This window comes from Haematobia irritans, chromosome 5 (genome assembly GCF_050003625.1).
Source record: "Haematobia irritans isolate KBUSLIRL chromosome 5, ASM5000362v1, whole genome shotgun sequence".
In the NCBI taxonomy this organism is placed as follows: domain Eukaryota; kingdom Metazoa; phylum Arthropoda; class Insecta; order Diptera; family Muscidae; genus Haematobia; species Haematobia irritans.
The window spans coordinates 154,554,695-154,568,039 of NC_134401.1; the positions used below are offsets into that span (position 1 = coordinate 154,554,695).

At 25.4% G+C, this 13,345-nt stretch overlaps 1 protein-coding gene across 3 annotated transcripts in view; it reads left to right on the forward strand.

Moving 5' to 3' along the window:
• Window positions 1–12,849, forward strand: part of LOC142238395 (uncharacterized) — an 83,620-nt gene extending 70,771 nt beyond the window's left edge. For all 3 annotated transcript variants that reach the window (XM_075310031.1, XM_075310032.1, XM_075310033.1), the window contains 2 exons: window positions 9,428–9,550; window positions 12,495–12,849. In XM_075310031.1, the coding sequence (XP_075166146.1) occupies window positions 9,428–9,550; window positions 12,495–12,548 (177 nt within the window). In that variant the 3' untranslated portion in view covers window positions 12,549–12,849. The remainder of the gene's footprint in view (window positions 1–9,427; window positions 9,551–12,494) is intronic.
• Window positions 12,850–13,345: the final 496 nt, after the last annotated feature.

Below are 13,345 nucleotides of genomic sequence, written 5' to 3' on the forward strand. Positions count from 1 at the left end.
CTAGTATCCCATTAAATCCATACAGGAGGCTTACGACTATGTACAATTATATGTCAATAAGGGCGAAAACAAAACCAAAAACATGGTCAAAATACCAGAAGAAAATGCCATTGCAACAACCATAAATTCATCACCCTCAAGCATAACCACAGAAGGTGTTCTGCAATTGCATTCTCATATAACACCTTCATCCGAACATCATTCATCATCGACCATACCACCATCATCGTCGCCATTAACATTCTCAATAGGCCACAATGAAGCCTTTGTGAAAGATGGTAGGAAAATGCTTAATATTGTTGGCGGTGATGCTACTACTGCACAATTGCTACATAAATCTTCATTATCTTCACAGCGAACAGAAGCAATTGCTCTGCCATTATCATTCAAATCAACATTACCGTCATTATCATCAACAACACCATTGGCACCATTACCAGTGTCCTTGCCAGCATCGTACTCATTAACTCATCTCAATGAGGACAATTATAATGGAAATTTTAATGACAAATCGACAGTCATCGTTCGACAACATTCCAAAACCAGACAAAGGCAACATAGTCCACAACCACGCCATCGACCTATCGTTGTGGTACATCGCCATTTCCATGGACCACGCCAGCGTAAGATTCAACAACGATTACTATTAAATCAGGATCATCAACGTACCAAAACCGTTGTCCGTACCTCAGGGGAAGCCATAAAAACGGCTGCCGATCAAGAGTCAATTGGGGGAAATCATGAAATGTTGTCCGCAGGACAACAACTGACACAATCAAACCATCCGTTGCCATCACAACAGGTAGTCACTTGTGGTTAAAGGTTATTGCAATAGTCGTGTTTTATTCGAAATTACAAACAATTGAATATTTTAAAAAGGAGAAAAAATTCATATGCTTTATGGAATGCTAGATGTGGCATAATAACTCACTACACAGGATATAGAATCAAGCAAATACTGGTTAAGGTGTATATCAGCCAACTTTTTAACCTCACCTAACTTACTAATTAATTCAATTAAATAAGCTCATGATATTGTGCTATTAAAACTGTATTTTTTTTTTTTTTAATGAAACTTCGCTCCATCTCACTGTTAAAAATCAATGTAAACGCCATGTTTTTCTAACCATTTAGTTAAATCGCCCCTTTGTGTGAGTAACTTATAAAGTACTCAAGTACATTTCCTTGATTAAAGCTATTATATCTAAATGCTTGACCAATAGTCTCTTTGTAAGCATTAAGTAATCTGTAAAATGCACTTAAACCACTACACCTGTAGCCAATTCGAAGAAAGAACAACTCTTGCTCTAACCATAAAGAGGTAAAAGCAAATCAGTAGAGATTGAGATGATTATCAGATTAAACTTTAAACATAAAAATCATCTAATGCAAGAGAGATTCTCGAAGAATATCACGTACACCACCAATAACATCATTCACACATGACTTCATTACTTCGGTTACACAATCAAACCACATCACATCGAAAGCATTTGTAGATGTGCATTTCTCTTGAGAATTCATAGAGATTGATGAGAGTTAGTTTGGCAACTCACATATATACATGGACATTCGTATTTGAATGCTCATCCCTCTATGGACAGGTACCTAGAACATTTTGTGCATCAACGAACACTTTTAACTCCCTGAAATCAAGGAGTATTGAATGTTTTTTTTTTCATGTTTTTTATATAAAATCGAAATGAAAATGGATATGTCTTGATTGGCTTAAATATGAAGTGATCTGTGCTTTTTGTTTTTATTGATAAATCGTTAGATGCATTTAAACTACATTGAATGGAAGTATTCTACGTTGTGCTTGTTGTTCAAGTAACTGCACTTTTGAACTTAATACATAAACTCAAATTTCATTTTGAATGAGTTTAATGGGAATTATATTTTATGCATTATATTTGTTTTTCAGTCTTTTTTGTGTTTTCAAAATGCATCTATCATATGCATTCAATATACTGAAGCGGTGTTCTTGGAGCATTAAAATGTCTTTACAGAATTTCTTTTTGTTTTGACATGTTGGGTTTTTGAAAGCTCCTTCTCAACAAATATTGAATAGGATGTGGAAATCTAAAACCGAAAGCTGTTCTTTATTATGAACAACATTTTTATCTTACCATAAGAAATCAATAAGAGTATAATTAGAATATTGAATCATTGGGGTAGTTTAGAGTGGCTGTCCATTATTTCAGGCCAGTTTCTCAATGTCTTGTTATTATTTATCGTGTCGATAAAACAGCTGATCCCATACAAAAATTTTACTAACCGGAGGTCTATCCACCGGTTAAAATTAATCGGAGGATGAGAAACTGGCCATTAGACTGTTCAGTCCATTGTGATACCACATATGATGACCTTCTCTCATATCAATTGCCGGCCGTTTCTATGTTTTTCTATGCTGTGAAACTATTTAGAGAAGCTTTAAAACGCTTTAACAACGCAATATAACATCCATGGAACTGCATAAATTATGCATCTGACCGCAATATTCTAATATATATTCAAAATGGACATAGGCTTCAGTTGCCATTTATAAAGATTGTGGTTTTTTACATTAGAGTGTGAATTAAACTGTGACTTTTACGATATACATTTACCACGGTATAATATGTGACGTCCCATTAAAAAAAAATAGAGCAAAATTTAACCTTCTCCGATTTACTTGAAATTTACAGGGAACGTAGGAGAAGATTATGAAGATGATTAAAAAGCAACGTACATGATTTTTCGATATCTGGCTGGGGAACGGAAATAGTTAAATAAATTTTGTCGATTTACTTGGATTTTTTTTACTTGGACCGTTGGGTAGTTTGTGAAATCAATATAAGGTATGTGATTTTCCGATATGTGATCGGGGTGGAGCTAATTTTTTAAAATTGAAAGTAGAGGGTTGTCCGTAAAGGGAACTCGGTACATAATTTTTGCACAGGCTTCTGCCAGACTTTTGTAAGTGAAAAACTTAAATTTACATTAAATTGACAGGCAACGTAGAGGATGCAACAGTTTCCGGTATATATTCGGGAAAGGCATGTTCAATATTTTAACAAGATCAATTTTACTTTTACTTTTTCCAATTTATTGGACGGGAAACATTCTTCATAAGTTGTTAAAATATGATGCTTAATTTTGCGGTATGTTGAGGAGAAGAATACCTTTCCTTGACAAACCACACTTGAAAGTCACAGGAAATGTAGAAGATAGTGCAACGACTAGAATACGGAACATAATATAGAAAGAAAACACGACGTTTGTTAAGACCAACCGTATTAAATCTGCATGTACGACATATTTGTGTAAAAAGCAAGTTGTCCGACTTGTTTGGAAGAATTAAAATCTATGGTTGACTAAATTAACTCAAATTCCCCACCAAACTCGCTATTCTTCTCGGCTTAAACTAATCTATCTGGTGGTGACATTAGTAAATGAAATAAAAATGTTCATTTCAAATACGCATAGTTATATATACCCACATTTGGTTTTGAAGTCAAAGTAGATTTTTAGAAAAATACCACACATTACCATTTACACATAAACATCTTCATATATCAACAACTACATCCATATATGCCATATGTTAGAGTGGAACGAATTGTCAAAGATTTTTTTTTCTGGAACGAACTTTTAGACAAACGAAACTCCCCTTTGTTTTAAAATGTTTTCATAATGAGTAAATTAATCCGAATTTATGACAAACGCTGCAACGACTGATTTTAAACTTTATAGTTTATTTTTAAAGAATATTTGTTAACGTAAAAAGAAAACTACATACGTTTGTCTTAAAATTCAATCCCAAGAAAAGAAAGCTTTATTTGAGAGTATCAACTACACCTGAGTAAATATTGTAATAATATGTGGTAAAAATACTTTTTTTCAAGGATCGAGATTTAGAAAAGGAAGAAATTTTAAACGAAATTCCTCTTTTTGTTAAGTATTTTCTTCATGAGTAAAACACCAATCCATGACAATCGATGGTCTGTAACCTTTTTTATTTGCCTTTAAAGAAAAAAACATTCGTCTAAAATTTCGTTCCTCATTTTGAAATATAACGCATGTAGCATGGCGCGAATCAAATCAATAATTCAGTATACACCCAAAGAATAAACACTTTCCTCCGGAACGAAAGTTTAGATTTGCGTTTAAAAAACTTTAAATACTACTCTTAAATAGCGCCGGATTGAGTTAAAGGCGGAACCCATATTGGATCATTATGAGCGATCTTTTGACATGCCTACCCTTTCAATTATCTATAGCTCCTTTAATCGGCGCTCTGGTGTTTCTTATACCTAAATTGAAAATCGTAACGATGACCATTTCCTACTTCGACAAGACGTTAAACAAGGCTAAATGGACTCAGGACCACGGTTGCAACAGTTGATAGAATTCTACCAAAAATGTTAATTTCTTACTGTTTTGTAGGTTGGTAAAATTTTTTATAGAAATAAAATTTTGACAAAATTTTCTATAGAAATAAAATTTTGACAAAATTTTATATAGAAATAAAGTTTTGACAAAATTTTCTATTGAAATAAAATTTTGACAAAATTTTGTATAGAAATAAAATTTTGACAAAATTTTCTATAGAAATAAAATTTTGACAAAATTTTCTATACAAATAAAATTTTGACAAAATTTTCTATAGAAATAAAATTGTGACAAAATTTTCTATAGAAATAAAATTTTGACAAAATTTTCTATAGAAATACAATTTTGACAAAATTTTCTATAGAAATAAAATTTTGATAAAATTTTCTATAGAAATAAAATTTTTGACAAAATTTTCTATAGAAATAAAATTTTTGACAAAATTTTCTATAGAAATAAAATTTTGATAAAATTTTCTATAGAAATAAAATTTTGATAAAATTTTCTATAGAAATAAAATTTTGACAAAATTTTCTATAGAAATAACATTTTAACAAAATTTTCTATTGAAGTAAAATTTTGACAAAATTTCTATAGAAATAAAATTTTGACAAAATTTTCTATAGAAATAAAATTTTGACAAAATTTTTTATAGAAATACAATTTTAACAAAATTTTCTATACAAATAAAATTTTGACAAAATTTTCTATAGAAATAAAATTGTGACAAAATTTTCTATAGAAATAAAATTTTGACAAAATTTTCTATAGAAATACAATTTTGACAAAATTTTGTATAGAAATAAAATTTTGACAAAATTTTCTATAGAAATAACATTTTAACAAAATTTTCTATTGAAGTAAAATTTTGACAAAATTTCTATAGAAATAAAATTTTGACAAAATTTTCTATAGAAATAAAATTTTGACAAAATTTTTTATAGAAATACAATTTTAACAAAATTTTCTATACAAATAAAATTTTGACAAAATTTTCTATAGAAATAAAATTGTGACAAAATTTTCTATAGAAATAAAATTTTGACAAAATTTTCTATAGAAATACAATTTTGACAAAATTTTCTATAGAAATAAAATTTTGATAAAATTTTCTATAGAAATAAAATTTTTGACAAAATTTTCTATAGAAATAAAATTTTTGACAAAATTTTCTATAGAAATAAAATTTTGATAAAATTTTCTATAGAAATAAAATTTTGATAAAATTTTCTATAGAAATAAAATTTTGATAAAATTTTCTATAGAAATAAAATTTTTGACAAAATTTTCTATAGAAATAAAATTTTTGACAAAATTTTCTATAGAAATAAAATTTTTGACAAAATTTTCTATAGAAATAAAATTTTGATAAAATTTTCTATAGAAATAAAATTTTTGACAAAATTTTCTATAGAAATAAAATTTTGATAAAATTTTCTATAGAAATAAAATTTTGATAAAATTTTCTATAGAAATAAAATTTTGATAAAATTTTCTATAGAAATAAAATTTTTGACAAAATTTTCTATAGAAATAAAATTTTTGACAAAATTTTCTATAGAAATAAAATTTTGATAAAATTTTCTATAGAAATAAAATTTTTGACAAAATTTTCTATAGAAATAAAATTTTTGACAAAATTTTCTATAGAAATAAAATTTTGATAAAATTTTCTATAGAAATAAAATTTTGATAAAATTTTCTATAGAAATAAAATTTTGATAAAATTTTCTATAGAAATAAAATTTTTGACAAAATTTTCTATAGAAATAAAATTTTGACAAGATTTTCTATAGAAATAAAATTTTGACAAAATTTTCTATAGAAATAAAATTTTGATAAAATTTTCTATAGAAATAAAATCTGGACAACATTTTGTATAGAAATAAAATTTTGACAACATTTTCTATAGAAATAAAATTGTTAACAAAATTTTCTATAGAAATAAAATTTTGACAAAATTTTATATAGAAATAAAGTTTTGACAAAATTTTCTATAGAAATAAAATTGTGACAAAATTTTCTATAGGAATAAAATTTTTGACAAAATTTTCTATAGAAATAAAATTTTGATAAAATTTTCTATAGAAATAAAATCTGGACAACATTTTGTATAGAAATAAAATTTTGACAACATTTTCTATAGAAATATAATTTTGACAAAATTTTCTGTAGCACTAAAATTTTGATAAAATTTTCTATAGCCTTTGACAAGATTTTCAGAAATAAAGTTTTGACAATATTTTCTATAGAAATAAAATTGTGACAAAATTTTCTATAGCAATAAAATATTGACAAAATTTTCTATAGACATGAAGCTTTGACAAGATTTTCTATAGAAATAAAATTTTGACAAACATTTTCTATAGAAACAAAATTTTGACAAAAATTGTCTATAGAAATAAAATTTTGACAAAATTTTCTATAGAAATAAAATTTGGACAAAATTTTCTATAGAACTAAAATTTTGACAAAATTTTCTATAGAAATAAAATTTTGACAAAATTTTCTATAGAAATAAAATTTTGACAAAATTTTCTATAGAAATACAATTTTGACAAACATTTCTATAGAAATAAAATTTTGATAAAATTTTCTATAGAAATAAAATTTGGACAGAATTTTCTATAGAAATAAAATATTGATGAAATTTTCTATAGAAATAAAGTTTTGACAAAATTTTCTATAGAAATAAAATTTTGACAAAATTTCTATAGAAGTAAAATTTTACAACATTTTCTATAGAAATAAAATTTTGACAACATTTTCTATAGAAATAAAATTTTGACAAAATTTTCTATAGACATAAAGCTTTAACAAAATTTTCTATAGAAATAAAATTTTTGACAAAATTTTCTATAGAAATAAAATTTTGACAAAATTTTTTATAGAAAAACAATTTTAACAAAATTTTCTATACGAATAAAATTTTGACAAAATTGTCTATAGAAATAAAATTCTGACAAAATTTTCTATACAAATAAAATTTTGACAAAATTTTCTATAGAACATATTTTGACACCGTTTGCTATAGAAATAAAATTTTGACAACATTTTCTATAGAAATAAAAATTTAAAACATTTTCTATAGAAATAAAATTTTGACAAAGTTTCTATAGAAATAAAATTTTGACAAAATTTTCTATAGAAATAAAATTTTGACAAAATTTTTTATAGAAATACAATTTTAACAAAATTTTCTATACAATTAAAATTTTGACAAAATTTTCTATAGAAATAAAATTGTGACAAAATTTTCTATAGAAATAAAATTTTGACAAAATTTTCTATAGAAATACAAATTTGACAAAATTTTCTATAGATATAAAATTTTGATAAAATTTTCTATAGAAATAAAATTTTTGACAAAATTTTCTATAGAAATAAAATTTTTGACAAAATTTTCTATAGAAATAAAATTTTGACAATATTTTCTATAGAAATAAAATTTTGACAACATATATAATTTTCACAAAATTTCTATAGCAATAAAATGTTGACAAAATTTTCTATAGACATGAAGCTTTGACAAGATTTTCTATAGAAATAAAATTTTGACAAAATTTTCTATAGAAATAAAATTTTGATAAAATTTTCTATAGAAATAAAATTTGTACAGAATTTTCTATAGAAATAAATTATTAATGAAATTTTCTATAGAAATAAAGTTTTGACAAATTTTCTATAGAAATAAAATTTACACACCATTTTGTATAGAAATATAATTTTGAAAAAATTTTCTATAGCAATAAAATTTTGACAAAATGTTCTATAGACATAAAGCTTTAACAAAATTTTCTATAGAAATAAAATTTGTGACAAAATTTTCTATAGAAATAAAATTTTGACAAAATTTTCTATAAAAATAAAATTTTGACAAAATTTTCTATAGAAATATAGAAATCAATTGCCTGTTTCGGTATCAGGCTAACATGAAATGAAATAAAATTTTGACAAAATTTTCTATAGAAATAAAATTTTGATAAAATTTCTATAGAAAATAAAATTTGTACAGAATTTTCTATAGAAATAAAATAATAATGAAATTTTCTATAGAAATAAAATTTTGACAACATTTTCTATAGAAATAAAATTTTAAAACATTTTCGATAGAAATACAATTTTGACAACATTTTCTATAGAAATAAAATTTTACAACATTTTCTATAGAAATAAAATTTTGACAACATTTTCTATAGAAATACAATTTTTGACAAAATTTTCTATAGCAATACAATTTTGACTAAATTTTCCAAAATTTTGGTAAAAATTTCCTATACAACTAAAATTTTGACAACATTTTCTATAGAAATAAAATTTTGACAAAATTGTCTATAGAAATAAAATTTTGAAAAAATTTTCTATAGCAATAAAATTTTGACAAAATTTTCTATAGACATAAAGCTTTCACAAGATTTTCTATAGAAATAAAATTTTGACAAAATTTTCTATGGAAATAAAATTTTAACAAAAATTTCTATAGAAATAAAATTTTGACAAAATTTTCTATAATTTCATGCATGTTTCATGCAAATTTTCTATAAGCATATTTTCGGATAAGCATACTTTCATGCATTAAACCCCATGGTGGTTTAGGATATAAAATCCAAAACTTTTATCTATATATTTTGCAATCCACCCTTATACGCATATACCATATAATATTATCCTAAATATAAACAACATTATGCACTCATAGCCATAGAACAAATATCACACAATTTTCAAATTTATGGTAACTGCATGGCAACAACAAGAAAATAATATTTAGACAGGAAAAACCCATAATTGTGGCTTGTTTTCGGTAGATTATGCAGAATGGCTGTGACATTTCTCACATTTTAAACGAGGAAAAAACAACAAAAACAAACACCGCTAAAAATATCACCATCACCAATCACAAACACTCGCTTTTTGCCTTTAAAGGCTATTGGCACAAACACAACAAAAATAATTATAAATGTGCATATATATTTGGAATTGAATGAACCAATTTTAAAATGTGAAAATTTTAAATATACTCAAAAAAATATTTTTCGATTTTTTCCTATAGCACATTCGTAAATCGGTGGAAAAACGGCAACTAATCGCTCCTGGATCTTTAAATGGTGACTCGCATAGTGCCGATGAGAACAGTGATGTACCAGCTGGCAGAATTGTCAATTCAGCATTGCAAGTAAGTGTAACGGAAATTCTGTTAAAACAAATTTTCTATAAAAAAAAAAACAAACGATTTAAAAAATTGGTCTCACACCCCATAAAGTGCAGTGAAACCTCTCGAACACTCTGGCCACTTAGAAAAGCGGCCATATCCCAAAAGTGGACAATTTTCGTGAGACGTTATAATATTAAAATTGACCTCTCATAAGTGGACACCTCTCAAATGTGGACAAAATTTATGAAACCGGCGGTGAATTCTGAGTCTTTCTAGCGATATAGTTGTACTAAATGTTAGCGCAATACCAATAGACGGACGGACGTCTGATGGTATTGCGCTAGCATTTAGTATAACTTTGTATGCAATCCCTGGTAGATTGTACATAGGTTAGGTTAGGTTAGGTGGCAGCCCGATGTATCAAGCTCACTTAGACTATTCAGTCCATTGTGATACCACATTGGTGAACTTCTCTCTTATCAATGAGTGCTGCCCGATTCCATGATAAGCTCAATGACAAGGGAAAGTGAAACCACTTAGAGAAGCTTTGAAACCCTCAGAAATGTCACCAGCATTACTGAGGTGGGATAATCCACCGCTGAAAAACTTTTTGGTGTTCGGTCGAAGCAGGAATCGAACCCACGACCTTGTGTATGCAAGGCGGGCATGCTAACCATTGCACCACGGTGGCTCCGTAGAGGGTACATAAGATTCGCCCTGGCCGAATATACCTTTTTGGCGCAAACATTATTTATTACATCTAAATAAATTTATTCACAAAAATTTAATGAAATTTCTTATGTGTGATTTTGAAATAAAAAGAGCATTTTTAATGGTATTTCCATGGCTGGCACCGTTGCCACTCGTGCCAAAATTTTAAGAAAACTTTCTCAAAATTTTATTTCCATAGAAAATTTTCTCAAAATTGTATTTCCATAGAAAATTTTCTCAAAATTTTATTTCCAAAGAAATTTTTCTCAAAATTTTATTTCCATAGAAAATTTTCTCAAAATTTTATTTCCATATATTTTATTTCATGGAAAATTTTTTAAAAAATTCTTTTCTATAGAAAATTTTCCTCACTTTTTTTGAAAATTTTATTTCTATAGAAAATAAAATAAAATTTTCTAAAAATTTTAGTTCTATAGAAAATTTTCAAGATTTTGTTTCTATAGAAAATGTTGTCAATATTTTATTTCTATGGAAAATTTCGTCAAAATTTTATTTCTATAGAAAATTTTCTCAAAATTTGATTTCCATAGAAAATTTTCTCAAAATTTTATTTCCAAAGAAATTTTTCTCAAAATTTTATTTCCATAGAAAATTTTCTCAAAATTTTATTTCCATATATTTTATTTCATGGAAAATTTTTTAAAAAATTCTTTTCTATAGAAAATTTTCCTCACTTTTTTTGAAAATTTTATTTCTATAGAAAATAAAATAAAATTTTCTAAAAATTTTAGTTCTATAGAAAATTTTCTCAAGATTTTATTTCTATAGAAAATGTTGTCAATATTTTATTTCTATAGAAAATTTCGTCAAAATTTTATTTCTATAGAAAATTTTCTCAAAATTGTTGTCACAATTTTATTTCCATAGAAAATTTTCTCAACATTTTATTTCCAAAGAAAATTTTCTCAAAATTTTATTTCCATAGAAAATTTTCTCAAAATTTTATTTCCATAGAAAATTTTCTCAAAATTTTATTTCTATAGAAAATTTTATTTCCATAAAATTTTTTCTCAAAATTTTATTTCCAAAGAAAATTTTCTCAAAATTTTATTTCCATAGAAAATTTTCTCAAAATTTTATTTCCATACATTTTATTTCATGGAAAATTTTTTAAAAAATTCTTTTCTATAAAAAATTTTCCTCACTTTTTTTGAAAATTTTATTTCTATAGAAATTTTTTGGCAAAATTTTATTTCTACAGAAAATTTTGTCAAAATTTAGAAATGTTCTCAAAGTTTTATTTCTATAGAAAATTTTTGGACAACATTTTATTTCTATAGAAAATTTTGTCAAAATTCTATTCCTATAGAAAATGTTCTCAAAGTTTTATTTCTATAGAAAATTTTCTCATAATTTTATTTCTATAGAAAATTTTATCAAAATTTTATTTCCATAGAAAATTTTGTCAAAATTTTATTTCTTTCGAAAATTTTGTAAAAATGTTATTTTATTTTCTCAAAATTTTATTTTATAGAAAATATTCTCAAAATTTTATTTCCATAGAAAATTTTCTCAAAATTTTATTTTTATAGAAAACTTTTGCCAAAATTTTATTTCCATAGAAAATTTTCTCAAAATTTTATTTTTATAGAAAACTTTTGCCAAAATTTTATTTCTATAGAAAATTTTCTAAAAATTTTAGTTCTATAGAAAATTTTCTCAAGATTTTATTTCTATAGAAAATGTTGTCAATATTTTATTTCTATAGAAAATTTCGTCAAAATTTTATTTCCAAAGAAAATTTTCTCAAAATTTTATTTCCATAGAAAATTTTCTATAGAACATTTTGTCAAAATTTTATTTCTATACAAAATTTTGTCAATATTTTATTTCAATAGTAAATTTTGTCAAAATTTTAGTTTTATAGAAAATTTTGTTTTTATAGAAAATGTTATCAAAATGTTATTTATATAGAAAATTGATATACCTCTTAGTTGGAGAGTTATATTTTGCAAAATCTACCAAAACATCACGAATTCTACCATTCTACCAAACAGTAAAAAATCTACCATTTTTGGTAGAATTCTACCAACTGTGATGGCTGGGTGCAGCAGCTTCGTAACGACTAACTGACAAAAGCCCATAATTTTTACAAATAAAAATAAGCTGGAAAATATATATAAGAGTTTAAAAATCATATAATTTAATTTAAATTAAAATTTAAATTTTTATAACATTTCCATAGTAAATTGAATTTTTTCTCACATTGCTGTACTTTTCTTCTTTTTTACAGATTCCCATTGGCATTTTGCAATCCTTACAACAATCATTTGCTCGATTTCCTTAAACTGTAATGGTGGCAAACACTGCAAGATCAACGAATTACTATAATTTGAATTTATCTTAAGTATCTGCTATTTATTTACACACTTACATATATATATTTTTATTAACCAAAATAACATTTTGTACATTATGGCAAAACAAAAATATTTTCTATGGATAATTGTGAATTTTTTGTATTGTACGCCCCCAACATTATCATGAGAACAATTAAACAAAAATTAACACATACCAATTATATTCGGTGAATAAGAGTATTACGAAAAACAAAAACATTAAATAAATGAACCAAAAATCAATGTAAATGGTGTTGTTCTTCTTTTTTGCTCTGAATGTTGAAAATATTTTCCATATTGCCAGGAATAATTGGTAGACGAGCTTGGCAGATTTCCCAATTGACGGCAGCCTCATTATTGAGAATTTTTAATTACAACGTGAATCTGAATCGAAATTGTTATTGGCCATAAACTTGTACTAGCGTAGCATTATTCCAACTCCCCCTCCACTCTCTATCCACAATCGTAAAACCTTAGCCCCTAAAGGGCAGCTAGTCAACTTTTCTGGGCATGCGGTTCAATTATATCGCCGAATTCATTACAGACCATTGAATGGCGAATTAAATTGGTTGCGGATATAATGATCATTTTGGTCCGGAACATCAAAAATTGAAATGTGGAAAGTACTTTTCGAGCAGATTAAAGCCATTAAAAATTACATCGAATATTGCAATAAAGCTTAACGGCCGAAATACTTTCATAGCATGAGAGTAGGGCGTTGTAAAACACAGCAAATAAAAAGGAC